At 40.9% G+C, this 27371-nt stretch overlaps 1 protein-coding gene across 1 annotated transcript in view; it reads left to right on the plus strand.

The window, feature by feature from the left end:
• tmem132e (transmembrane protein 132E) overlaps positions 1-27371 on the plus strand; it is a 533792-nt gene that overhangs the window by 422049 nt on the left and 84372 nt on the right. The window contains exon 7 of the mRNA XM_060847811.1: positions 16899-17175. Coding sequence (XP_060703794.1) covers positions 16899-17175 — 277 coding nt within the window. The remainder of the gene's footprint in view (positions 1-16898; positions 17176-27371) is intronic.

Below are 27371 nucleotides of genomic sequence, written 5' to 3' on the forward strand. Positions count from 1 at the left end.
TGCCACCCCTGCCTCCTCATAGGATCTTTCTTCCTTTTTGGAAAGAACTGATCCTGCGTCTTGTGCATTATACCCAGAAATATCTGCCATTGTTCCTCCACTGTCATCCCTGCTGAGGTATTGCACCATTGAACTTTGGCCAGCTGTTCCCTCATAGCTCCATAATTTCCTTTATTCAACTGAAATATTGTCACTACCGATTGTACCCTCTCCCTTTCAAATTGCAGATTGAAGCTTATTGTATCTTATCTCCATAACCCTTGATTCCACTATTCTTGAGAGCTCTATCCAACTCTTTCTTAAACAAATCCAGAGACTGGACCCCCACTGCCTTCTGGGGCAGAGCATTCCACGCACCCACCATTCTCTGGATGAACGAGTTTCTCCTCATCTCTGTCCTAAGTGGCCTATCCCTTATTTTTAAGCTCTGTCCTCTGGTTCGGGACTCACCCATCAGTGGAAACATGTTTCCTGCCTCCAGAGTGTCCAATCCTTTAATAATCTTATACGTCTCAATCAGATCCCCTCTCAGTCTTCTAAACTCAAGGGTATACAAGCTCAGTAGCTCCAATCTTTCAACATAAGATAGTCCTGCTATTCCAGGAATTGACCTTGTGAACCTACGCTGCACTCTCTCAATAGGCAGAATATCTTTCCTCAAATTTGGAGACCACAACTGCACACAATATTCCAGATGCAGTCTCACCAGGGCCCTGTACAGCTGCAGAAGAACCTCTTTGCCTCTTGTTATGAAGGCCAGCATACTATTGGCTTTCTTCACTACCTACTGTACCTGCATGCTTGCCTTCATTGACTGGTGTACAAGAGCACCCAGATCTCTTTGTACTGCCCCTTTACCGAACTTGACTCCATTTAGGTAGTAATCTGCCTTCCTGTTCTTGACACCAAAGTGGATAACCATACATTTATCCACATTAAACTGCATCTGCCATGCATCTGTCCACTCACCTAACCTGTCCAGGTCACCCTGTAATCTCCTAAAATCCTCGTCACATTTCACCATGCCACCCAGCTTTGTATCATCAGCAAATTTGCCAATGTTACTATTAATACCATCTTCTATATCATTAATATATATTGTAAAAAGCTGCGGTTCCAGCACTGATCCCTGCGGTACCCCACTGGTCACCGCCTGCCATTCCAAAAGGGAGCCATTTATCACTACTCTTGTTTCCTGTCAGCCAACCAATTTTCAATCCAAGTCAGTACTTTGCCCCCAATACCATGCACCCTAATTTTGCTCACTAAATTCCTATGTGGGACTTTATCAAAGGCTTTCTGAAAGTCCAGGTACACTACATCCATTGGATCTCCCTTGTCCATCTTCAGAGTTATATCCTCAAAAAATTCCAGAAGATTAGTCAAGCATGATTTCCCCTTCATAAGTCCATGCTGACTCTGACCTATCCTGTTGCTGCTATCCAGATGTGTCGTAATTTCATCCTTTATAATTGACTCCAGCATCTTTCCCACTGAGGTCAGACTAACTGGTCTATAATTTCCTGCTTTCTCTCTCGCTCCTTTCTTAAAATGTGGTACAACATTAGCCACCCTCCAATCCGCAGGAACTGATCCTGAATCTATTGAACTCTGGAAAATAATCACCAACGCATCCATGATTTCTAGAGCCACCTCCTTCAGTACCCTGGGATGTAGACCATCAGGCCCTGGGGACTTATAGCCTTCAGACCTAACAGTCCCTCTAACACTAATTCCTGGCAAATATAAATTCCCTTCAGTTCAAGTCCTTCAGGCACTGTTACCTCTGGGAGATTGCTTGTGTCTTCTCCAGTGAACACAGACCTGAAGTACCAATTCAACTCTTCTGCAATTTCTTTGTTCCACGTAATATATTCCCGTGTTTCTGTCTTCAAGGGCCCAATTTTAGTCTTAATCATTTTTTTCCCTTTCACATGCCTAAAAAAGCTTATACTATCCTCCTTTATATTTTTGGCCAGTTTACCTTCGTACCTCATTTTTTCTCTGCATATTTCCTTCTTTGCAATCCTCTGTTGTTCTTTAAAAGCTTCCCAGTCCTCCATTTTCCCCCTCATCTTTGCTATGTTGTATTTTTCCTCTTTTGACTTTATATGTTTCTTAACTTCCCTCGTCAGCCACTGCCACCCCTGCCTCCTCATAGGATCTTTCTTCCTTTTTGGAAAGAATTGATCCTGCATCTTGTGCATTATACCCAGAAATATCTGCCATTGTTCCTCCACTGTCATCCCTGCTGAGGTATTGCACCATTGAACTTTGGCCAGCTGTTCCCTCATAGCCCCATAATTTCCTTTCTTCAACTGAAATATTGTCACTACCGATTGTACCCTCTCCCTTTCAAATTGCAGATTGAAGCTTATTGTATTATGGTCACTACTTCCCAATGGCTCCTTCACTTCAAGGTTGCACAATACCAGATCCAGAATTGCTTTCTCCCTGTTAGGCTCCAGCACCAGCTGTTCTAAGAATCCATCTCGGAGGCACTCCAGAAAGTCTCTTTCTTGAGGTCCAATACCATCATGATTCTCCCAGTCTACCTGCATGTTGAAATCCCCCATAACAACTGTAGTAACATCTTTGCGACAGGCCAATTTCAGCTCCTTATTCAACTTACACCCTACGCCCATACTACTGTTGGGGGCATGTAGATAACTCCCAAGAGGGTCTTTCTACTCTTAGAACTTCTCAGCTCTATGCATACTGACTCTACATCCCCTGATTCTAGATCCCCCCACGCAAGGGACTGAATATCATCCCTTGCCAACAGGGCCACCCCACCCCCTCTGCCCGTCAGTCTGTCCTTACGATAGCACGTATAGCCTTGAATATTCATTTCCCAGGCCCTGTCCACTTGAAGCCACATCTCAGTTATCCCCACAATATCGTAGCTATCAATTTCCAAAGAGCCTCAAGCTCATCCATCTTATTTCTAATACTTCGTGCATTCATATATAGTATTTTTAATTTGTTACTGCCCTAACCCTTCCTATCAACCCCTATTTCACTCAACCTTACGGCATGATCCCTTTTTGACTTTTCTGCTTCATTGATACCGTTGTCTTTCTTTACTTCCCTTGTTCTAATTTTCCCTTCAATTTCCTTCTTAAACTTCCAGTTTGTCTCCCCCCCGCCAGCTATTTAGTTTAAACGCAGCTGTGTTGCTGTAGCAAACTTGCCTGCCAGAATGCTGGTCCCCAATCTATTAAGGTGCAAACCGTCTCTTTTGTATAATTCATGCTTACCACCAAACATACCCCAGTGATCCAAGAATTTAAATCCTTGCTTCCTGCACAAGTTCCCCAGCCACACATTCAAGTCCATTATCTCCCTGTTCCTGGCCTCTACAGCCCGAGGAACTGGAAGCAAACCGGAGATAACCACTCTGGACGTCCTGATTTTCAGCCTTCTTCCTAGTTCTCCAAAGTGCCGCTGTAGTATGTTTCTCCTCTTCTTCCTGACATCATTTGTGCTGACATGTACCACCACCTCTGGCTCTTCACTTTCGCCCTTGAGGATTTCCTGCACTCTGTCTGTGATGTCCTTAATCCTGGCACCAGGAAGGCAACACACCATCCTTAAATCCCACCTGTTGCCACAGAAACCCTGTTCAGTTCCTCTCACTATGGAGTCCCCTATTACCACGGAGGCAGCCTTGCCTGTGCTTCCTCTAAGGGATATGTCACTACATCTTTAGAATAGACAGGCAGGAGGCTGGAAGAACACAGCAAACTAGGCAGCATCAGGAGGTGGAGAAGTCGATGTTTTGGGTGTAACCCTTCTTCAGGACGTCTTTGAGTCCTGAAAAAGGATTATACCCAAAATGTTGACTTCTCCACCTCCTGATGCTATCTGACTTGCTGTGTTCTTCCAGCTTCCTGCCTGTCTACTTTGGATTCTTGCATTTTTTTTGTCTCTAGCCAAGTTTGTTCCACTGCGAAGTCTCTTCAAAGGGTGCCCACTTTGAAGAATGTTTCTGCCTCCCTCAGATATGCACTCAGTGAGCCCCTTTCTCAGTGCCACAACGTCGTGATCTCCTCAGCCCTCCAGCTCTTTGACCACACAATGAAACAAAATATTTTTGTGTCCTGAAAAAGGATTACACCTGAAACATCGACTTTCCGACCTCCTGATGCTGCCTGGTTTGCTGTGTTCTCCCAGCCTCTTACCTCTCTACTTTGGATTCCAGCATCTGCAGTTTTTTTGTCACTACTTCTTTTGAGGCACTGGAGGAGATATGTGACAGTCACACCCACCTGCCTACTGAGACGATGGACATGCCTCTTTTTTTTAAATTGACTCATTGGATGTGGGCATCACTAGCTGAGACAGCATTAATTACCCTCCCTACTTCCCCTTGAGAAGGTGATGGTGAACTACCTTCTTGAACCACTGCAGTCCATATACCACCACACTATTTGTGAGGAAGTTCCAGGATTTTGGCCCAGTCACATTGAAAGAACAATGTTATATTTCCAAGTCAGAATTGAGAGTGATTTGGAAGGGAACTTCCTGATGGTGGTGTTCCATGTACCTCCTGCCCTGGTTCTTCTGGATGGAAGTGGTTGTGTGTTTAGGGTATGCTGTCTAAGGAGCCTTGGTGAATTTTTGTAGAACATAGCATCATTGTTATAGTGTCATACAGCATGGAAACAGACCCATCGGTCCAACCAATCCACGCCGATCATAATCCCAACCTAAGTTAGCATTTTCCTTGCCCGTAGCCCTCTAAACCTTTCCTATTCATGTACTTATCCAAATATCTTTCAAACGTTGTAATTGTACCCACATCCATCACTTCCTCAGGAAATTCATTCCACACATGAACCACCCTCTGTGTAAAAAAATTGTTCTTAATGTTTTTTTTAATCTCTCCTCTCACCTTTAAAAATATGTCCCCTGGTCTTGAAATCCATCATCATAGGGAAAAGACAACTACCATTAACTCTATCTGTACACTTCATTATTTTATACTTCTATAAACTTCTATCTGGTTACCTCTCAAGCTCCTACAGTCCAGTGAAAAAAGTCCCAGCCTATCCAGCCTTCCTTTTTCATTCAAACCTTCCATACCTGGCAACATCCTGGTCGATCTCTTCTGAACCTTCTCCGACTTAATAGCAACTTTCCTAAAACTGGGCGACCCGCACTGCACACAGTATTCCAGAAGAACCCAAAACCCCGTCCCTGCCTGACCAGACCTCGTCACACAAGTCTAACATCAGACATGCCCCACCTTAGCTCAACATTAAATGCCCAAGATCCAGTATCACTCTTCCACCCACACATCCTCCCCTACTCACCCACTTGTCACTCTACCTCTGTCTTCCAACTAGCTGCTTATCCCTCAACCATCCACCACCCAACTGCCACCCTATCCCCTCTGACTCACCTACCACTCTGACCCTTATCCACCTGACCCCTATTTATCGTCATACTTAACCTCTCTCCATAATATTTCACTGAGGGTTTAGACATTTAAGCACTTCACTTACAAAGGGAGTTCCATTGTAAGGAATATGGCTTCTGACCTGTTAGGTGAGACATTAATGCTTCAGCATCTCTGCAAGAGTGATCATGATCATCTCCAGTGAACGCCGGGATCCTCTTCTCATAAGGGTTGAGGAAATTGATCTTGGATGCCTCACCACCTATCTTAGCTCTTTTGGCCTTATTATTTTCTCCTGAAATGAGAGAAAGGGAGCAATTAAATAAGCTTAAAGTGCTTGGCACATGTGTTAATGCTGGTTCCAGTTGATGGCAAAGGTGGTGAGGTGACCTGAATGAATGACTGGCAACTCAGAGCAAGGTCCACTGGATGGGGAAGGTTGCTTAGGTGAAAGTGAGTGAGGTAAGATGCTGCATGCCAAAATGAAAAGGTTGCATCGTGAACATGGTAGGAACTGATTGCAGTAGCAGAGAAAAAGTGAGTGTGAAATAGCAGAGGGAAGATGGTAGCACTTAGCCTGGCAGAATCAAGAAGCTCATTGACTCTTTGCCCTGCGTTGCTAGGTGTTCTGCTGGACAATTGAAACTACATTGATCTGCTTAGGTCGTCCTTGCTGGCAGAGTCTGGTGTCATGGCATTCTCTAATGGTCTTGGGAGAAGGGATCAGCTCTCCTCTGCATCACTCCAACCATTAGGGTGTTAAGGTCCCTGTTTAGCAAATCAGATCACCAATTTTCTTTTATCTGTTATGCCCTAGGGAATATGTGCAGCAATGCACATGAGCTTCCGTATTTCAGCTCTTTTTGGGTGCACAGTAGCATTTTAAAAAGGCCAGTTCTTCTAAGATATCCATCCAAAAGAGTTTATCTCCTGGCTATGGTGAGTGAAAAACTTCAGCGAGCTCAGAATGGGAGGGGCACCATAGGGCCAAGCAAAATAGTTGGTGAGGCAAGTTTGAGTTGATAGCATAAGAAAGTTCACTAAGCATTGTAGAAAGAAACCTTTCATGAAACTCAGCAAAAATGGCACTTTGCCAAAATAGGTTAAATATTCAGTTCCATGTTTTTAAATTTTTGATGACAAATGGATATTTTCTACAGATGACATTGTGAAGGATCTCATTAGAATATTTCATGGTACACAAGATTGAAGTTGATAAATGATTTTGGAAGTTCTTATACATGTAATAGCAAACCACAGGAGCTGGAATAAAGCTATTTTCATTGTAATAATTTTTGAAGTCATTGATACATAGGCCCATGAAGTCTTGTTTTGATAAAGTTTTTTTTTAATTTGGAGTACTTTCTTGTATGCTTTAAATTATCTGATAAATCTATTTCATTTATAAAGGTCAATTAATCATTTGTATGGAATTTTGTCAAGGAATTATGTTGTGCTGTAGGGACAAGATGGTATAAAGTATAAAATTCTCAAGTAAGTTGCTATTTATTGGAATGCTATTAAAAAAAGTAAAAATTTTGAAGAGGTATAGGTAACGTGGTCTGATATTAGAAGCATAAATAGTCAAAGGTTGAAAACATTAAATGGCATGTTATTAGTGCTTTAAAACTGCAATTACCATCAAGTAAATGTACTGTAGTATGCAAAGGAAGAAATCATTTAAATTAGTTGATGCCAATGTATGAAGTTGATACTGTTTATTTAGATTTTCAGAAGACATTGAATAAAGTTGTGAATATAAGACTTTAAAGATCAACTGTCGTTTGATTAATGTCAGACGAGTGGAATAGGTTGAAAACTAACTTTTGAAGAGAAAGAAAATGATGATAATAAATGGATTTAGCTCTGTGAGTAGATGAGATTGGAGAGATTATTTATGGGCCTCATTATTTCTAAGCAATGGAAGAGGATATTTGTTTTAACAATGCATAATTTGCTGATGACATCAAACAATGCCCAAGTTGCTTCTGATAATGGCAGTGATCACTTGATGTCTCAAACTTTGCCTATAAATTGTTTTCTAATTTTAGAAATGCTATGATTATACAGGATATCGCCATTAAATTACTACTCCCATTTGTGGGAAAAGCTTCCCCAGCCCATCTCTCAAGTATAATCATAACAAAAATAAATGAAACTCTAAATTTAATCCCAAAAAGAAATAATGTATTTATTTTGTATGTTTTAATTAAAATTAATTAAATGTTATTATTAAAATTAATAGTTATCATATTTTTGAGGCTAAGTGGCAAGTTACAAGTCAATGTCAGGGTTAGTGATTTGACATTTATTCGTCATCTAAAAATCTGAAAACCTGGGAAAACAGACCTTTAACTGTTGTGGTGGTTCTGTTCGCCGAGCTGGGAGTTTGAAACATGACAGAAGCGCTTCACAGGAGGCTCCCAAGCACTGAGGATGTCACCTAGAAAGAGGACAAAACGTTTGCAACAAAAACTCCCAGCTTGGCGAACAGAACCACAACAACGAACACCTGAGCTACAAATCTTCTCCCAAACTTTGAAGACCTTTAACTACCCATATGGTTTCAGATGCACTGGCTAAAAAAAACTGTGGCTCAAACCTACTGAGTAGAAGATGGTCCTTGTAACAGTGTATTCTGAAAGATGCACCATAGGACCTTTTGGATATCCTGATGCAACTTCTCTGCAGCAACTAGCCAGGGGGATTAGTTTCAAACTGGTAGTTACCTGGAATCTGGAACTCACCAAAAAGGTCTTCAACTTTGTGTTAGAGTCAGAGTCTCCAAAAGTTAGAGGATTAACACTTGTACTAATTCTTGAATAACTATAAAACCTGAGAAACCACTGATTCACCCACCCAACCCCAAATCACTATCAATTCAACCCCAACAACCCTTGTATTGACTTGATGTAGCATCTTCCTTCTCTAAGATCCACCTTAACAAACCTGACCCAACCCAAACCCGTCCCTGCCTGACCAGACCTCATCACACAAGTCTTAACATCAGACATGCCCCACTTTAATTCGCTACCAAATGCTCAAGATCCAGTATCACTCTTCCACCCACACATCCTCCCCTACCCACCCACCTGTGACTCTACACCTGTTTTCCAACTAGCTGCTTATCCCTCAACCATCCACCACCCTAACACATCACCACCCAATGCCACCCTAACCCCTCTGACTCACCTACCACTCTAACCCTTCTCCACCTGACCTTTATTTATCTTCATACTTAACCTCTCTCCATAATATTTCACTGAGGGTTTAGACATTTAAGCACTTCACTAATGGAAAAATGTAGCTAATGCTGTAAAAGGGGTATAACTTGTCATCCTTCAATGATCCTACACTATGAGCATTCAGCTGGGCAGCAGGTACGCAACACATTTTTGAAACTTCCAGGATGAGAATTCAATATCTCTGTTAAGGTAATATCATTTACATTGAATGAGTAAATGATAAGTGCACATGAATTGTTGGAAATGGTTTTAGATCTGATTTTTACCTATTACTGAGGTATTAAGGATATTTTCATAAAAGTAATTCAATGAAAAATTACTAGTGTCTATTTCAGGGTGTTTCATAGAACATTTTCTTTGTTAGCTCTCGTGAATTATCTCACCCCCAATTCCTGAAATTTGCTTGTCATTTCAGCATATCACTGTGTTCTCTAGCCAACATTTCTGTTGCAGTGTTCCAGTGACCTTAAAAAACAACATCTCATTTTCCACTTAGGAACCCTGCAGCCTCTGGGACTCAACACCGAGTTCAATAACTTCAGAATCTGATTCCATCTCTCCATGTTTTTTACTGACACCACACGTGGTCATATGACATGAGTTCCTTTTAGCACAGTCACCCATTCCTGTATGCCTAGCTCCATTATCATTTTATATAGGTAACATTCAGCACAGCTAACTCATTTTCTCATACTTGGCTCTTATTATCACTTATTAAACTTTTCTTCTGTCCTAGTCTGCTTTCCATAATCTCCTTGTTTACCTACCCCATTCACATCTCGCTTGCTCTCTGGACTTTGTCTCTTCCTTTCTTCTCACCTCAACTTCAGTTTCAGCATAAATATCACTTTTTCCTACCCACGAAGAGTCATCAGACTCGAACAATAACTGCTTTCTTCCCACTGCCAGAAGCTGCCAGACCTGCTGAGTTTCTTCACCAATTTTTGTTTTTGTCTCTGCAAATCTCCTCATTATTTATGCACCACACTTCCACGGGACCCCACTTGACCTATTATACACTCAGCAATGGTTAAAAGTATTCACCCACACTTGGATCACCTGGGATTCCCAGTGCGATATTTAAAGCTCAGATATCCAGCAGGTCAAGCGCTGCTGCCCTTCTCAGTGCACAGTGCAATGAGAGGGAAGCCATAAAGAAAAGCTTCGAAGGATATAAATATGGCACATATGACAGTTCATTATAAATACAAGTTTACATTTGTGCATATATTGGTAATTAATATCATCACGTGCATGATCTACTGTCATTTAACTGAAGCTTTAAGAATCAAGTGCACAGGCCACCATTCCTTTAGTACCATATCAAATCATAGGCCAGTTTACTGGAGCTCTACACTCACACAGATTTGTCAAATGTGATATTAATTATCACAAATGACATGTGTGTTGATGGAATGGAAATCTTTTCTGTTGATGAAGTTAGCTGCTTTATGATATGACCCTCTCAGCATAACATGTGTAAAGATTATAGCACCCTGCACCTGGATTAAGACAACTACGTTAGCAAAGCCTACTGCTCATGCTATAATACTGCCCTTGCCATGGAGTAATGAAGCAAAGTAGTATGATCTAGCACAAACTGCATTGGTAAGAGCCTTGACACGTTTACGGTTGAGGATGTCTTGAAGCTACTGGAGGTTGATACTACTCCGAGGCTTCCTAGTGCATCTGTTCCGAGTCAATTTCCTTGTGTCTTAAATTGCATTGGCCGCAGTGAAGATAACTCCTGATGTGGCTGAAATGAACTCGTATGGGGAATTTCAGAAACTGAACAAGCTTTAGTAATGTGAGCAGTCAATATTCACATCACTCACAAATGACAGTTTAGCAGAGACCTCCATACTGTGGGACATGAAGGCCTTTACATCGATCTTCCATGTAAAGGTGAAAGCATATATAATTCTGATAGATATAACACAAGTCATGTTGTCACCCAAATACTGTAGGAAATTATAAGCATGGAGGATTACTGATACCCTTTCCCGTAAACCTCCACCAACTCCACATCACCAAAGAACAGCGTCATTGTTTGTAAGAGCAGGTTGGCGAAAACATACAGTTCAAGGTAAGAGGAAATCAGCTCTATGTCAGTATGCAGCGTATGAGACCTTGGATTGTGTTTTTTTTCTGAATAGTGGCCTGTATGTGACATTTTTAGTTTATTTGTGATTCCTTCTGCCTTACAGAAATGACTATGGTCTATTAGTATTGATTAATGGCATAGTCAAAGTTGCTTGTGACCAGGATTTGTATCCTACATTGTTGGACCCTGCATATATTTCACAAGCTAGGTGCAATGATTACAGCAGTCTTCATTCTGTACTGCATAAATATCTGATTGGGAAATTGACCCTTGACAGGCCTTATATCACTCTGAAATGGAACTCACCTGCTGAAACAAATAAACCTACTTATTCTGCCCACTCTAGGTGTGACCATTTCCATTTTCCATTTCCCTTGCACATTTGCAAATCGCAAGAGGATGGAAGACAGCACAGGAAGCACTTGGCAGAGTGTGTAGCCTGGTTGTCAAGGGCACTCTGAACCTTCATGTTTCTTTCTACCATGCACTTCTTCTCGACCCTATCAATATAGAGTTTTCGCAACTTCTCACCCAACTCCTTTATTTGCATATTAATTTTCCAATATTACTCCCTTAACACTAGCACTCCAAAGTAGCCATTGTGCTACACGCTCTCCCTGCTCAAGCCAGAGTGGTTGTGGCCATCATTGGCCCCTCTTCTAACCCCCTGCAATAATCCACGTCCTCCAATGCGTTAACACCTCCCACCCTTATGTGTTGAATTACCACCCTTTACGAGTATTGCCGCTTCTGCATCTAGTATACTGCCTCCAACCCCAACAATTGGCTTTCGCAACTTCCATAAAACAACTGTTGCCTTTAAAACCTGCATTAACTTTTATTGTGCAGACCTTGGGGTTTGACCATGTACCACCCAGCTGAGCAACTTTAATGGATGAGTCTATGTGATGACATGACCAGACTGCAGCCAGATATCTGTGCAATTCCCTGACTGACTTACTTGCCTACAGGATTGAATGTGGGCACCCCCGCCCCCCGTCCACAACCCCCCCCCCCCCACCTCCAAAGAACTCCAGTGACACAGTTCCCTGACCCTGACTGCCATGAACGTTTCATTGACTGTGTTCAACCCCTGGATTGAGACTGGATGCTGCCTTTGACTGACCATGATGGGACTCCCTGACTGCTGTCAATCCCCCTAGACTTCACTGAGAATTGCACTTCTTAGACTTTGAGATGGGGCCATTTGGCTAATGTAAGCGCCATGTGTTTAAACATAAGCTCCTGGCAAATGCTGGAGATATGACATTGAACATTACAGTGTGACATTGAATAGTAATACAACATGTCCACCCCTTAATGGATTACTACTAAAACAATATGGCAAACTGCCTGGCTTTGTGTCTGCGCAAACCAGTGATACAGTGCACAACTCGTGTGAGCTTTTAAGTTCTGAATGAGGCAACAATGCACAAAATCACAAGGTGAAGCAAGGCAAGGCAGTGATTCTCTGAGTGTTGAAATAAGCACAAAATGAATGAAGACTAAGAGAGCAAGTGAGGAGCCCTGAGGTGCATTCTAGTCCAATCCACGTGTTGGGTGTTTGTTACAATGCAGAAGTGTCCTGAGAGCAACACTACATTAAATGGAGAAATTGCTGTAAATGTTCAGCAGGTCTGGCAACCTCTGTGGACAGAAATCAGACTTAAACTTTCAGGTCAAATGACCCTTCCTCATGGATAGATCTTTGATCTGTCTAACAGGAATAATCCAGGTAATTACAGACCTGTCAGCCTGATGTTAGTAGTAAGGAAGCTACTGGAGAAGATACTAAGGGATAGGATATATACCCATTTGGAAGAAAATGGGCTTCTCAGTGATAGGCAGCATGGTTTTGTGCAGGGAAGGTCATGTCTTATTAACCTAATAGAATTCTTTGAGGAGGTGACAAAGTTGATTGATGAGGGAAGGGACGCAGGTGTCATGTACGTGGACTTTAGTAAGGCATTTGATAAGTTTCTCCATGGTAGGCTGATGAAGAACGTGAAGTCACATGGGGTCTAGGGTGTTCTAGCTAGATAGATAGAGAGCTGGTTGGACAACAGGAGACAGAGAGTAGTAGTGGAAGGGAGCTTCTCAAAATGCAGACCTGTGACCAGTGTGTCCCACAGGGATCTGTGCTGGGACTATTGTTGTTTTTGATATACATAAATGGTTCAGAGGAAGGTGTAGGTAGCCTCATTAGCAACTTCACAGATAACACTAAGATTGGTGGAGTAGCAGACAGAGAATGCAGCAGAATATAGATTGGAGAATTGGGCAGAGAAATGGCAGATGGTATTCAATCCAGACAAATGTGAGGTGATGCAGTTTGGAAAAGGAAATTCCAGAGCAAACTATACAGTAAATGGAAAAGTCCGAGGAAAATTAAGTACATAGAGATCTGAATGTTCAGGTCCATTGTTCCCTGAAAGTGGCAACGCAGGCCAATAGAGTGGTCAAGAAGGCATACAGACAGGGTATTGAATACAAGAGTGGGCAGGTCATGTTACAATTGTATAAGACTTTGCTTCAGCCACATTTAGAATACTGCATACAGTTCTGATCACCACATTACCAAAGGATGTGAATGCTTTGAAGACGGTGCAGAGCAGGTTCATCAGGATGTTACCTGGTATGGAGAGTGCTAGTTATGAGGACAGGTTGAGTGGATTAAGATTATTTTCATTTGAAAGAAGGCGGTTGAGAGGGGAGCCTGACTGAGGCCTACAAAATCATGAGAGGTGTAGACAGGGTAGATAGCAAGAAACTTTTTCCCAGAGTGGAGGACTCAATTACTAGGGGTCATGAGTTCAAAGTGAGAGGGGAAAAGTTTAAGGGAGATAAACATGGAAAGTTCTTTACGCAGAGGGTCTCTGGAAAGCGTTGCTAGCGGAGGTGATAGGAGCGGGAACGATAGCATCATTTAAGATGTATCAACACAGATACGTGAACGGCCAGGGAGCAAAGGAATGCAGATCCTTAAAAAATAGAGGATATGGATATGTGCAGGCTTGGATGGTGGAAGGGCTTGTTTCTGAGCTGTAATGTTCTTGCTCTTTGTTTATCCTTATAGAACTGAGGAACAAATAAACTTGTTAAAAATAACTTTAAAAAGGACACAAAAATAGTCATGATGGTAACTGATTGCTAAAAATGTAAGAAATTTTTACTTTAGACAGTGGCCTGAATTCTCCTGGTTTCCTGGCCAACAACTATCTCTCAATCAACACTTCCAACAACGAAGTCAAAGAGTGTGGTGCTGGAAAAGCACAGCCATTCAGGCAGCATCTGAGGAGCAGGAGAGTTGACATTTCAAGCATAAGCTCTTCATCAGGAATTGTTCCAAAAACAAGACCAACCAATTATTTATCTCATTGCTATCTACTATGCTTTATATGTGAAAACTGCTGCGCTTTGCCTAAACATAAGTGACTACCCTTCAAAGGCAACTACTTAGCTGTGAAACACTTCAGAACGTATTAAAGTTAGGAATTATGTTATATAAGCACAGCTATTGAAGAGATTGGCTGAGGTTGTTTTCTTTAGAGTAGAGAAGATTGAGGGTGGATCTGTTTGAGGTGTACAAAATTATGAGGGGCATGTACAGGAGAGATAGGAGGAAGCTTTTCCCTTTCATAGAGGAGCTCAATAACCATGGGCACAGTCTTAAGGAGCGGGTCGTTAGTGGGAATTTGAGGAAAGGATTTTTTTATCCATAGAATTGTGGCTGTCTTCTATCGAGGAAAATTTATACAGGAACCTGACAGATTGATATTTGCTATTATTAACCAACTTTCATAGCTTTAGACTTTCCCAAAATGCTTTACTGTTAATTATTATTTATGTGCATAATCATTGTGATAATGTAAAAAATTTGAACATTAATTTGCAAAGCAATTTACCACAAAAAACAACCTGACAATGACCAAATAATCTGTTTTTATGATGTTGCTGGAGGGATAAATGTTGGCTACAACACTGTGGAATATGCCCCTATTCTCCTATGTAAGTAACCCAACAGGGCAGATGGAGCTTCGTTTTAACATCTTATCGAAGGGTAAGTTGGTGAGGCAGCCTAAGTGCTCGAGCGAATGGAGCCGTGGGTCACCATTAAATGTGGGGCTGACGAGAGTTTAGCATCCAGGTGAGGTCAAGAGAAGAAATCCAGTGATGTTACCCATCTCAAAAGAGAGAAATGATTTTCAACTGTCAACAGAGCAGATAGAGCCTTATTTTAACATCCCGTCCAAAATACATTCGTTGCCCCATGACAGTACTCCCTCATTTAAAGACCACATCTTTTAATTTTCTCCAGTTTTGATTGTGGATTGAAATGGGAAAAGGACTGTTTTAAAAACCAAGGATGATGGAAATGATTGATTTTAAAAGCAAGTTACCTGACGCTCATTGTAGGTACTATTTTCACAGCCATTTTTTCAAGCAGTGGGAAAAGTCTAGTTACAAATGAACTGGAGCCAAGCCATGTGTACAAGTGATCTTTAGCTGGTAACAAGTAGCTGTGATATGATTAGCTGATTACTAGTTATTTGATGACAGAGCTTTTCTGTCTGCCAGCGACAAAATAATTGGCTCTGAGGTAGCTGAAATGTTTGAAGGTATGTAAGTTTAAGAGTGAGGCCATCAATCTTTGACGGGATAGGAACTGTTCCTTTTCTGTGCAGGAAAAAAACCCTCAAGCCTGAAGAAAGTCAGGTTTTATTTCCTTTCATCGGTTGCTGGAAGCTGAGATTTTGTAAATCTGAACCAGTTGCCCTGTGCCTCCTACAAATAAGTGAAAAGAACTGGAAAAGAAAAATGAAGGAACAGTTTCCTGGCAAGCCAAAAAGATCATCTCAGAGAACTCTGAAGACAGGGACCAATGAACTGCCTTTCCAGACTTTTCCTCCACCCATAACACCCATGTTTTTGTTTGTCTGTACCTGTCTATATGCATGTGTAGGAGGAGCTTATGAGAGGGTTAAAGTTTAAACTAGTAGAGTTATATGTCGATGGATCGTAATTGTTTCCCTGCAATTAGAATCTATTTATTTATAATAAATATGAATTCTTGTTAGCTACAGAAACTTTGTTGATGTGTCTGAAAACCTGAGTCTAAAAGACAGATAAAATGGGGAACTCTTTGAATTTATAAAAATCTAATTTTTCATGCAACTCCGGGAATAGCAGGGCTTGATTTCCAGGATACTACCCTAGTGAGGCGTAACACTGCGTATTGTATAAGATGGCCCTAATTTCTGGAGTGGAACTTGAACACATACCCTTCTACACCTGGCTAATAGCTAATGCAGCTTTTCCCCCTTTTCCTTGTGCTTGTTGTCACAGTTGCTCCTCGTTACACAACTCAAGAGTAAGTTTTCTGGACACAATGCTTTCCCATACAGGTGAAATTCTCCCTCTTTCATTTAAAATTTTTATTTTTTTGATTTTTTTTTCATTTACAGATAAATGTATTTCAGTTTCCTTAACTGTAGAATATGATCTCCCTGTTTGTACCACAAAGTTACAAATTATATAGTTCCTAAGAAGGGACAATAGGCTTTTGCAAATAGAGAGAGAAAATTGATGTAGTGCCTCCTCAATTCACTTGCATGACAGTTTTGGACGATAGCCCTTAGAGACAAGCAACTAGGTAGGGGAGAAAAATGCCTATAATTTGCTGGCATACATATGCATAAATGTTTGGGAATGTTACCACCATCATATGTTGCAATACAGTTCACGATTTGTAATTCCTACATGATGGTGAGTTCCAGGGACTCTGCAGGCTTTGAAGAGAAGCATTGATCAAAGGCTAGGCACTTCTCCACAGCAGCTAGAACTTTGATTTGCAAATCACTGCAGGTATAAAGCCATGTGACTCTCAACAGTTGTCTTTAGAAGGACTTTGGCAGAAATCTTGAGAGAAAGCCTGTAGTCTCAAAACATTTTGGCTATTTGCATACCCAGTTGTTTGGCTGTTGCTGCTGAAATATCTTATTTTTGGCTTAGCCAAACATTGCATAGTCAGAGTAGCTGGTGTGATGCCAAACGGCCTTTCATATAATAGTAAAGATTCTTTGCAAATTTCAATACAAATGTTAATTTAACATTTGCTTTGATGCACATGTATTCTATTTTTCAGACCCACTCGTGACAGTGAAGATGATGATGAGGAAGAGCGAAGCAAAACACGAGGCTGCACTTTGCAGTACCAACATGCGTTGGTGCGAGTGTTCACACAATTCCACACAACGTCCTCAGAGGGCACTGATCAGGTGATCACTATGTTAGGACCTGACTGGTCAGTGGATGTCACTGATCTAGTCAGTGACTTCATGAGAGTAGCAGATACAAGAATTGCACAGATCATGGAGGGAAATGTGTTGAGTGGACGTGAACCTGGAACAACTATGTTCAAGGTGAGTTTTTTTAACCTCAGAATTGTGTGCCTGCATATTTTCTTTGATACTTTTAAGATAATAGTGCAGCATCCAGAGGAGGCTGAATTTACTTATTTGACATATATAAAACTGCAAACTTAAATATATCTAATATTGTAGAATGCATGATGTGAGAATATCATAGTATAGTGATAGTCCAAACTATGTTGTTCTAATATATTTGATTGTCATAGCTTCCACAATTCTCAAGTATTTTCTATTGGTAAGGAATTTATTGAAGTTGGTAGGTACTTTTAAATTATGGCCCCTCTTGAAAAATCATCAGGAAATCAAAAGGAAATGACTGGCTTTCTATGCCTCAATATTTTTAAAGTACAACACACCATACGCACAGTATGAAAGCTGAATTGTTCTGACATGTTTCAAAATACAATAAAGAACTGTAATTAGAAGATACGCATGTAGATAAGTAGAAAAACAGAAGATTTTTAAAGTTCTGATGAAGGGTAATTAGACTCGAAACATTAACTATTTTCTCTTCTCAGACACTGCCAGACTTGCTGAGTTCATCCAGCAATTTCTATTTTTGTTTTAAATGACGAAGTCAATCCAGCCTTTAAACAGAAACTTGGTATAGTTTGTCATCCTCTTTTATTTATTCTCTTCATGAGGACATTACTAACAAGTCTGATACTTCTTGCTTCTCACCCATTGTTCTTGAAACTAAGTGACTTAAGTATGTAAGTTAGCTTGCTGAGCTGGGAGGTTTGTTTTCAGATGTTTTGTCACCAGTGAGAGTCGGTGAAACGCTGGTGGTATGTCCTGCCTCTCTATATGTAGGTTTTGGTTTCTTAATGTGGGCAAGGTGGGTGATGGCATTTCCAGTTCTTTTTTTCAAGGGAAGGTAGATGGGATCTAAGTTGATGTGTTTATTGATGGAGTTCTGTTTACAATGCCATGCCTTTAAGAGGTTTTGTGCATGTCTTTGATTCGCCTGTCCTAGGAGGTGTGTGTTGTCCCAGTCAAAGTGGTGTCCTTTTTTGTTTGTATGTATGGAAACTTGTGATAATGGGTCGTGTCTTTTGGAGGCTAGTTGGTGTTCATGTATCCTGGTGGCAAGTTTCCTGCTTATGTGTCCATTGTGGTGGTTTTTGCATGATAATTTGTAAATTACATAAGTTTTGCTGGTAGTATCCAATGGATCTTTTGGGTTCATTAATCGCTGTCTAACTGTGTTGGTAGATTTGTGGGCTACCATGATGCCAAGGGGTCTGAGTAGTCTGGAAGTCATTACTGATATGTCTTTGATGTAATGTAATGTGGCTGTAGTTTTTGGTTGCATTGTGTCTGCTTGCTTGGGTTTGTTTCAGAGAAATCGGCAGATTGTGTTTATTGGATACCCGTTTTCTTGAAAACATTGTATAGATATTTTTCTGCTGCTGTTTGTAGTTCGTGGTCCAAGCATCATGGGATGAAGAACAAAATAGAAAATTATTTTAGTTATTTAAGATCAATAATGAAAACAAGTACAATATATTGCACAGTACTTATGTTTTCAGGACAGGAGTTTGCTTGACAGCTGATATTTGTTGAACGGGTCTATAGTTGTTCAGGTTATTCTTCTTCCTCTGCTTGAACAAAGGTGTTGTATTGGCTACTTTTTGAACCCACAGGCATATTTGAAGATTGAAACTATAGGCTAAATTTTCCCAGCTGTTGAATGATGTGGGCAGTACCAAGTCAATTGAGAAAATATGTAAAATTCGGAAAAATAAGATTCTCGAAATCAAGGAGTCTTAGAGATGTACAGCACGGAAACAGACCCTTCAGTCCAACTCATCCATATCGACCAGGTATCCCAACCCAATTTAGTCCCACCTGCCAACACCCAGCCCATATCCCTCCAAACCCTTCCTATTCACATACCCAACCAGTTGCCTTTTAAACTTTGGCAGCTCATTCTATACACGAACCACCCTCTGAGTGAAAAAGTTGCCCTTAGGTCTCTTTTGTATCTTTCCCCTCTCACCCTAAACCTATGCCCTCTAGTTTTCACTCCCCCGACCCCAGGGAAAAGACTTTGTCTATTTATCCTACCTGTGCCCCTCATGATTTTATAAACCTCTATAAGGTTACCCCTCAGCCTCCAACGTTCCATGGAAAACAGCCCAAGCCTATTCAACTTCTCCCTCTAGCTCAAATCCTCCAACTCTGGCAACATCCTTGTAAATCTTTTCTGAACCCTTTCAAGTTTCACAACATCTTTCTGATAGGAAAGAGACCAGAACTGCACGCCATATTCCAACAGTGGCCTAACCAATGTCCTGTACAGCCGCAACATGACCTCCCAACTCCTGTACTCAGTAATCTAACCGATATAAAAAAGCGTACCAAACACTTTCTTCATTATCCTATCTACCTGCGACTCCACTTTCAAGGAGTAATGCACCTGCACTCTAAGATCTCTTTGTTCAACAACAGTCCCTAGGACCTTACCATTAAGTGTATAAGTCCTGCTAAGATTTGCTTTCCCAAAATGCAGCACCTCACATTTATCTAAATTTAACTCCATCTGCCACTTCTCATTAGCCCACCTGATCAAGATCCCATTGTACTCTGACATAACCCTCTTCACTGTCCACTACAGCTCCAATTTTGGTGTCATCAGCAAACTTACTAACTGTACCTCTTATGCTCACATCTAAATCATTTCTATAAATGACAAAAAATAGTGGACCCAGCATCGATCCTTGTGGCACTCCACTGGTCACAGGCCTCCAATTTGAAAAAACAACCCTCTACCACCACCTTCTGTCTTCTACCTTTGCGCCTATTCTGTATCAAATGGCGAGTTCTCCCAGTCTCCCATGGTGAACCTTGTTGAACGCCTTACTGGAGTCCATGTAGATCACATCTACCACTCTTCCCTCATCAATCCTCTTTGTTACTTCTTCAAAAAACTCAATCAAGTTTGTGAGAGATGATTTCTCACGCACAAAGCCATATTGACTATCCCTAATCAGTCCTTGCCTTTCCAAATCCATGTACATCTGTCCCTCAGGATTCCCTCCAACAACTTGTCCACCACCGACGTCAGGCTCACTAGTCTATAGTTCCCTGGCTTGTCCTTACCACCTTTCTTAAACAGTGGCACCACATTAGCCAACCTCCAGTCAAGGAGAAAAAGTGTAATTGTCAACCAGGTATTTAACAATGAGACAAGAATCTTGCTTGTGAGCAGTGAGAGGCCTACTTGCTTGTATTACCATTAGCACCAAATCTTGCTATGCTGACCTGGATTTTCCCTATTCTACCATACTCCAGGTAGAAATTAGAAAGCAACAATTGATTTCATGAAAGTCAGCACAGGTAGCTGGTAGTTCCATCTCACCGCTCACTCCTCTAGGATTTCATCACCGTGAGGCAGAACAGTAGCTCAGTGGTTAGCGCGACTGCCTTAGAGCGGCAGGGACCTGGGTTTGTTTCCCACCTCAAGCGACTGTCTGTGTGGAGTGTGCATATTCTCCCCATGTCTGCGCGGGTTTCCTCCAGGTGCTCCGGTTTCCTCTCACAAATCAAAGATGTACAGGTCAGGTGAATTGGCCACGCTAAATTGCCCATAGTGTTAGGTGCGTTAGTCAGCAGTAAATAGGAGGAATGGGTCTGAATGGGTTACTCTTCGGAGGGTTGATGTGGACTTGTTGGCCAAAGGGCCTGTTTCCGCATCATGATGATGCACCTTTGACTCACTTGGAATACAGTTCTCCACTTTACTACTGTACTTTGGAGTGCACTGACACTTTTTGTTGTAATGGTGCAGCCAGGGCATGCTGCACACAGAACTTGAACCTACTTCATGGATTGGACCAGGGTGCATCTCAAGCTCTTAGTGCTCACTCACTTTGTGCTTACTTTGATGCTCACAACGTTTCCACTTTACTTTGCCTCACCTTTTTGCACAACACTGCCCCAGTCAGAGCTTAGAGGCTCGCAGTATTTATGTCTTTCCTCTCCTTTTAGCACAGAGGTAAAGCCAGGCAACTTGTCATGTTTGTCAGCAACTATCCAATAAGGGAATGGACATTATGCTTACTGCACTATACGACATGAATGCCATATTCACCATGTGCCTGCTTACCCAGTAACACATTAAATCTGAATCATACACACGGCCATGTTTCAAGGTCTAAGTGTGGAAATCTTCAATCAGGTCAAGAGAGATAGTTTCACTTAGGTGGTACTGCTGTAAGGGGGACATTAACAATTCTCACCATCTTTGTTTTGATGGGCCCCATATATGATTGTGTTTTATATGACAATGATAAGCTCAGGGAATAAGGTTGTTATGGTCCAGATCAAACCAAACCTCCTCAAAATATATTAAGAAGACACCATAGCCTCTAATTTTTTCTTATTTTAAAAGATAAGTGCCATACATTGTGTTCCAAATGCAATTCAATTGGTCGAACTACCAGTCTTGAAGCAAAACATTCTGTATTCATACAGTCTAGATAAAATACAGCAAAACAAAGAATTGGAATAATTTAACAGAATAATAGATTATTTTACTACTAAACAGTAACTGTTCCAATATAGTAACCATTCCAGCAACACACATCCCATAATAACACTTCCAGGTCATTTCCGCTGGAAGGATAACTCAATAATTTATCCAAGTTTTTGAGAACTTCTACATTGTCCAGTTTAATTAGAGGAATATCCAATTTAGAATCAGCTGAACTTGGTTCTTCATTCTGGGTTGTAACCAATAATGATGTGGAGGTGCCAGTGTTGGACTGGGGTGGACAAAATCAAAAATCATGACACTAGGTTTATTTAAATCACGAGCTCTCAGAGTGACGTCCAGCATCAGGTGTAGTGAGAGAAGGGCACACCAACACAGAGTGAACTCACTCCATTTACACCAACTGTATAATGTTTGATCTCTCTACCTATAAACTCTGTGGTCGATGTGCCTTCTCTCATTGCACTGGATGAGGGAGTGTCATTCCGAAAGCTTGTGATTTCAAATAAACCTGTTGAATTATAACCTGGTGCCGTGTAGTTTTTGACTTTGTAATCAGTCATTCTCCTTTTGTTTTTCTTTCCTATCAAAGTACCTTTTGAGCATGTCCATGAATCATAGAGATGTACAGCACGGAAGCAGATCCTTCGGTCCAACTCATCCATGTTGTCCAGATATCCTAAGTTAATCTAGTCCCATTTGCCAGAATTGGGCCCATATCCCTCTAAACCCTTCATATCCACACACCCATCCAGATGCCTTTTAAATGTTCTAATTGTACCAGTCTCTCCCACTTCCTCTGGCAACTCATTCCATACACACACCACCCTCTGCATAAAAAGTTTGCCCCTCAGATCTCTTTTAAATCTTTTCCCTCTCACCTTAAACCTATGCTGTCTAGTTTTTGACTCCCCCACCCTGGGGAAAGTACTTTGTCTATTTACCCTAACCATGCCCCCATGATTTTGTAAACCTCTGTCAGATCACCCCTCAGCCTGAGATGCACCAGCCTATTCAGCCTCTCCCTATAGCTCAAACCCTTCAATCCTGGCAACATCCTTGTAAATCTTTTCTTAATCTTTTCAAGTTTCACAACATCCTTCCTATGGCAAGGAGACCAGAATCGCACATAGTATTCCAAAAGTGACACACAGATTTCTTCCTATCTAGCATTCTTATTAAATAATTCACCTCACTCAATTTCCTTTCAATTTGATAAGGCCTACCAAAACTTGCCCTTAAAGGTTCACCTACCACTGGGAATATTACTAACACTATCTCCACTAGCAAAATTGAAAATTTTTGATTTCTTGTCTGCTTTATCACATACTGTGCTACTTTCAAATGCAATCTAGCTAACTCATCCACTCTATTTAATCTTTACCTAAAATTTGACATAGTCCAAATAGGTGGTCTCTGAACTCTGACTTACATTTTTTTTTCCTGATAATTTCAGCAGTCCCCTCACATGCCCAAAACCTAATTCAAATGGACTGAACGTAGTTGATTCATTAGTGTATCCCTATTGTGAAAAGTACAAATAGAATTCTTATATCCCATTACTCCACAGTCTTGATTATAAACTCTCAACATGGTATTCAAAGTTTGATGCCCACCATTCTAATTCTCCCTGTGTTTCTAGATGACATATGTGGTGGATTTGAATTGTTTTATTCCTATACTATCCATAACTCTCTTGAATAATTTTGATGTAAAGTTTGATCTTTGATCTGATTGTATTTTTGTGGGTAGTCTGCATCTTGTTCAAAAAAAAAGCAACTCTTCTGTAATCCTTTTAGCCATGAAACTGTGTAGTGGAATGGCTTCTGGAAATCTAGTAGACGTATCCATTGTAGTCAATAAATACTGATTCCCACTTCTTGTTTTAGGCAGGGGTTCTACGCCATCAATTAAATAGGTTCCTCAAATGTGGGAATGGGCACAAGGTTCTTTTATTTTTCAGTGCCAAGGTTCTCCAATTACCTGACACATGGGACATGTCAGGCAGAACTCAACCACATTCTTATGCAGTCCAGGCCAATAAAAACGTTTGTATTTTGGCTCAAGTTTTTCTTACTTCCAAATATCCTCCTACGGTAATTCATATGCTGTCCGCTAAACCTCCTTTCTACAACCCACTACAACTTGATGAACTTCTGTCCATTTTCCGTCCACCTTAATATGTGATGACCTCCACTTCCTGATCAAGACACCGGGGCAACACGGTGGCACAGTGGTTAGCACTGCTGCCTCACAGCGCCTGTAGACCCGGGTTCAATTCCCGACTCAGGCGACTGACTGTGTGGAGTTTGCACGTTCTCCCCGTGTCTGCGTGGGTTTCCTCCGGGTGCTCCGGTTTCCTCCCCCAGTCCAAAGATGTGCGGGTCAGGTGAATTGGCTAAGCTAAATTGCCCGTAGTGTTAGGTAAGGGGTAAATGTAGGGGTATGGGTGGGTTGCGCTTCGGCGGGTCGGTGTGGACTTGTTGGGCCGAAGGGCCTGTTTCCACACTGTAAGTCTAATCTAATTACACATCATTTTTAAGATAGTAACATTCTGGGATACACTCAGATTCTTCTGTGTATGCATTTTGAAACAATGGTTACAGTTGTGTCCTCTGTTGAACCTTTGGAGCTAATTTCTCAGAACTAAAAGTATCCGGTCTTGTTTTTTTTTTCTCTCAACCAGTTGATTAAACATCGGAAACTCCAACTTCCTTATCTTTAATCTTTAATTTCTCCTGCTGTTTCCACCTGTAGTTTTACAACCTTGTTGCCACACAGTCAGCAAAAATCCCAGGATATACTTTCTGTCACACATCAGTGGCCTTTCAACTACAGTTAGCATCACTCTCACTGTCATTCAGCTGTATCGTTACCAAGGAGAAACTGTATTTCTGGAACAGAGAATTTCTCTATTACTCTTCCCACCACTTTTCACCAGATTCTCCAAACTCACGTTTATACAATGGAACAATTAGCTCTCCTCACTATGAATTCCACATATTACCACATTTTCTGGCAATTCTCCTTCTGAATTTCTCTTCATCTCTCACCAAAGATTGAATTGCTCCACTATCTCTGAAAATCCTAAATTTGTTTACCTCCTCCTCCTGGTATGAGTAAACCTTACCTGTGCAACTAAATTCTTTGAAGAGATCTGGCACTTCTTTCTAAACCAACCACTGACCAGGTTATACAATCTTTGTAGCTTTTTAGCTTCTACTGTGCTTTCCTTTACCACTTCAATAAACTCACTGGTTGATCTTTTTTTCCCATATCCATCTTCCAGGTGCTTCTTCTAAACTATCAACACTGCAACTTTTGTGGTCTACTTTATTCCAATAAAAATGCTCAGGTATTTTCACTTCTCTTTCCCCTTCATTGGTTTCTATTTTACCCTGCGATAGACTATCTTTATTATCTTCAATAAGATCTCCTTTACCCTTACCACCTGAGGATTTCTCTTTTCCCCAATTTCTATCCGTCACTGATTGAAGTTGATGTCGGAAGGCAAACTTTGATTTATGGACTAATTCATTATCATCAGTCATTTCAGCTGCTAATCTTGCTGTTTGAACTCTGCTCTTTCACATGAGTTCTCACCACTTAATGAAATGAATCTTTGAACTCCTCCAAAATAACCATCTAAGAGTGTTATATGTTTGATCTATTTTCAATGCCTTTATCTACCTATCAAAATTACTTTGTTTGATCCTTTCAAACTCCATGCCAAGTACATTTAACTAGGTTCCCTTCTTAGATTCCTAATACATTGTAGGTGTCTGGTACGAGATCATGTACACTTAAGATGGAATTTTTCACTTCATCATACACCCCAGATAGTGATAATGATGCAAGTATCTCACTGGCCACATCCACCAACTTCATTTGGATCAACAATACCCAGATGGTCACCAGCCATTTCATTTGTTTAGCCACTTTCTCAGATGAAATAGAAAAGGCTTCTGCATCCTCCTCATTGAACTTTGGCAATGCTTGGACATATTTAAACAGATCCCCACCAGGCCTTTGGATACGATGGGATTACTCTCCGTCACTGCCCTCATCAATACTCCTACCTTTCACCTCTATCCCCAGCATTTTTAGTTGACTTTCAGTTTTCAGTTCTAACCTATAAAGTTCAAAAACTCTTTTTCTCCCTTTCTTCTGCTTGGACCTTCCTTTACATTTCTTTTTCCACTGATTTTGATTGTAATTCAATTTGTTTCTTTCCTTTTCAGGTTTAAGCTAGTTCATTTGCAAAGGAATGTTTCCAATGGCATTTCCGCAATCATAAATGCAGAGCTTTTGCTGCAATGATTTCCTCACAGGTACTGGCAACCCCAACTCCAGCTACTTTGCCAATTCCAAAAGCTTTGCCTTGTTTGCTTCCTGTAAAATACCCAGGAATTTTTCCAGGCTCCTTCCACCCTCAGGAAACTTAGTGGCTGAAAGAGCCATTGTTATACAAATCACACCTTATTTAAAACCCAACCAGATATAACACCTGAAAAGAGCACCAACACTTATCACTTTTTTACATTTGAGTCCAATAATCCTAAACCCTACCTAGAATTTGAGATTTTGATCTCAACAAGAGCCCTCAGTTTGTTATGGACCAAACCAAATCCCCTCAAAATGTATTAAGAAGATAGCCTAGACACTAACCTTTTTTTTTATTTTAAAGCCAAGTACCAAGTGTTGCATTATAGATGAAACTTGATTGGTCAAACTACTAGGTTTGAAGCGGAACACACTTTATCATTAAAATACAGCAAAAAGTATTGGGGTAACAACAGAATAATTGATTATTTAACTATTAAACAGTAACTGTTCCAATATAGTAACATCCCGTAAATGCACCTTGGCAAAGGCAGATTCATTAAAATAGAGATTGTTTCACATGCAATTCTAGCAGCAGGGAGATAACCCCCAGGTTTTACCTGGAACAGGGAGAGGAAAAACAGCTTCTACATCCAGCTTCAAGACCCCAACAACAACTGTTACAGGAAAAACCAAAACTAAAATCCAGGTTCTGTGGGAGCTTCACCTACCCATTCAGGCTGCTTCTATTGTTCCGACTTAGACAAAATAATCCAGTGCCTCACAAGCTGTTTACTTTGTCGGTTTTGAACACAACTGCTTGGTACCTCTGTCTCAGCCCTTCATTTAAAAAATAATCAACAGGACCAAATACATCTAAAAGCCATAGTATTGTTACAACATAAGGAGATGAATAACTAAATACATGGGTTCGGTGTGAATGTGGGGAAGCTTAAAGCTGGAGGGATTGCCTGGGAGGATGACGATTCATGGGATCACCAAACAGAAGCTGATTTTGTGAATCATCCCATGAATTTCAATCCTCAGCTAAACCGCAAGTGTGCAATGGAGTTGACAGAATGAGTTTCATTCTGAGGGAGGTGCATTGTGAGGAACTTCAAAGGATGATAATATTAAACAGACACTCACAGTACAGGTGAAGGACATAACATCACATTCAAGATAACAAATTAATCTGACTGGTATCTATGAAGCACAAGCAGTATCTTGTGAGCTGGATAGATTTGCTATGGTTGCCCATCCACTTCCAAGGTCCATAAACTACACAAGGTACAGCACCTGCTCACTTCATATCTTGCGCCATAAAATAATCACACCATTATTCTAATTGTATTATTGACTTTCT

Source organism: Hemiscyllium ocellatum, chromosome 31, assembly GCF_020745735.1.
Source record: "Hemiscyllium ocellatum isolate sHemOce1 chromosome 31, sHemOce1.pat.X.cur, whole genome shotgun sequence".
NCBI classification, from domain to species: Eukaryota; Metazoa; Chordata; class Chondrichthyes; order Orectolobiformes; family Hemiscylliidae; genus Hemiscyllium; species Hemiscyllium ocellatum.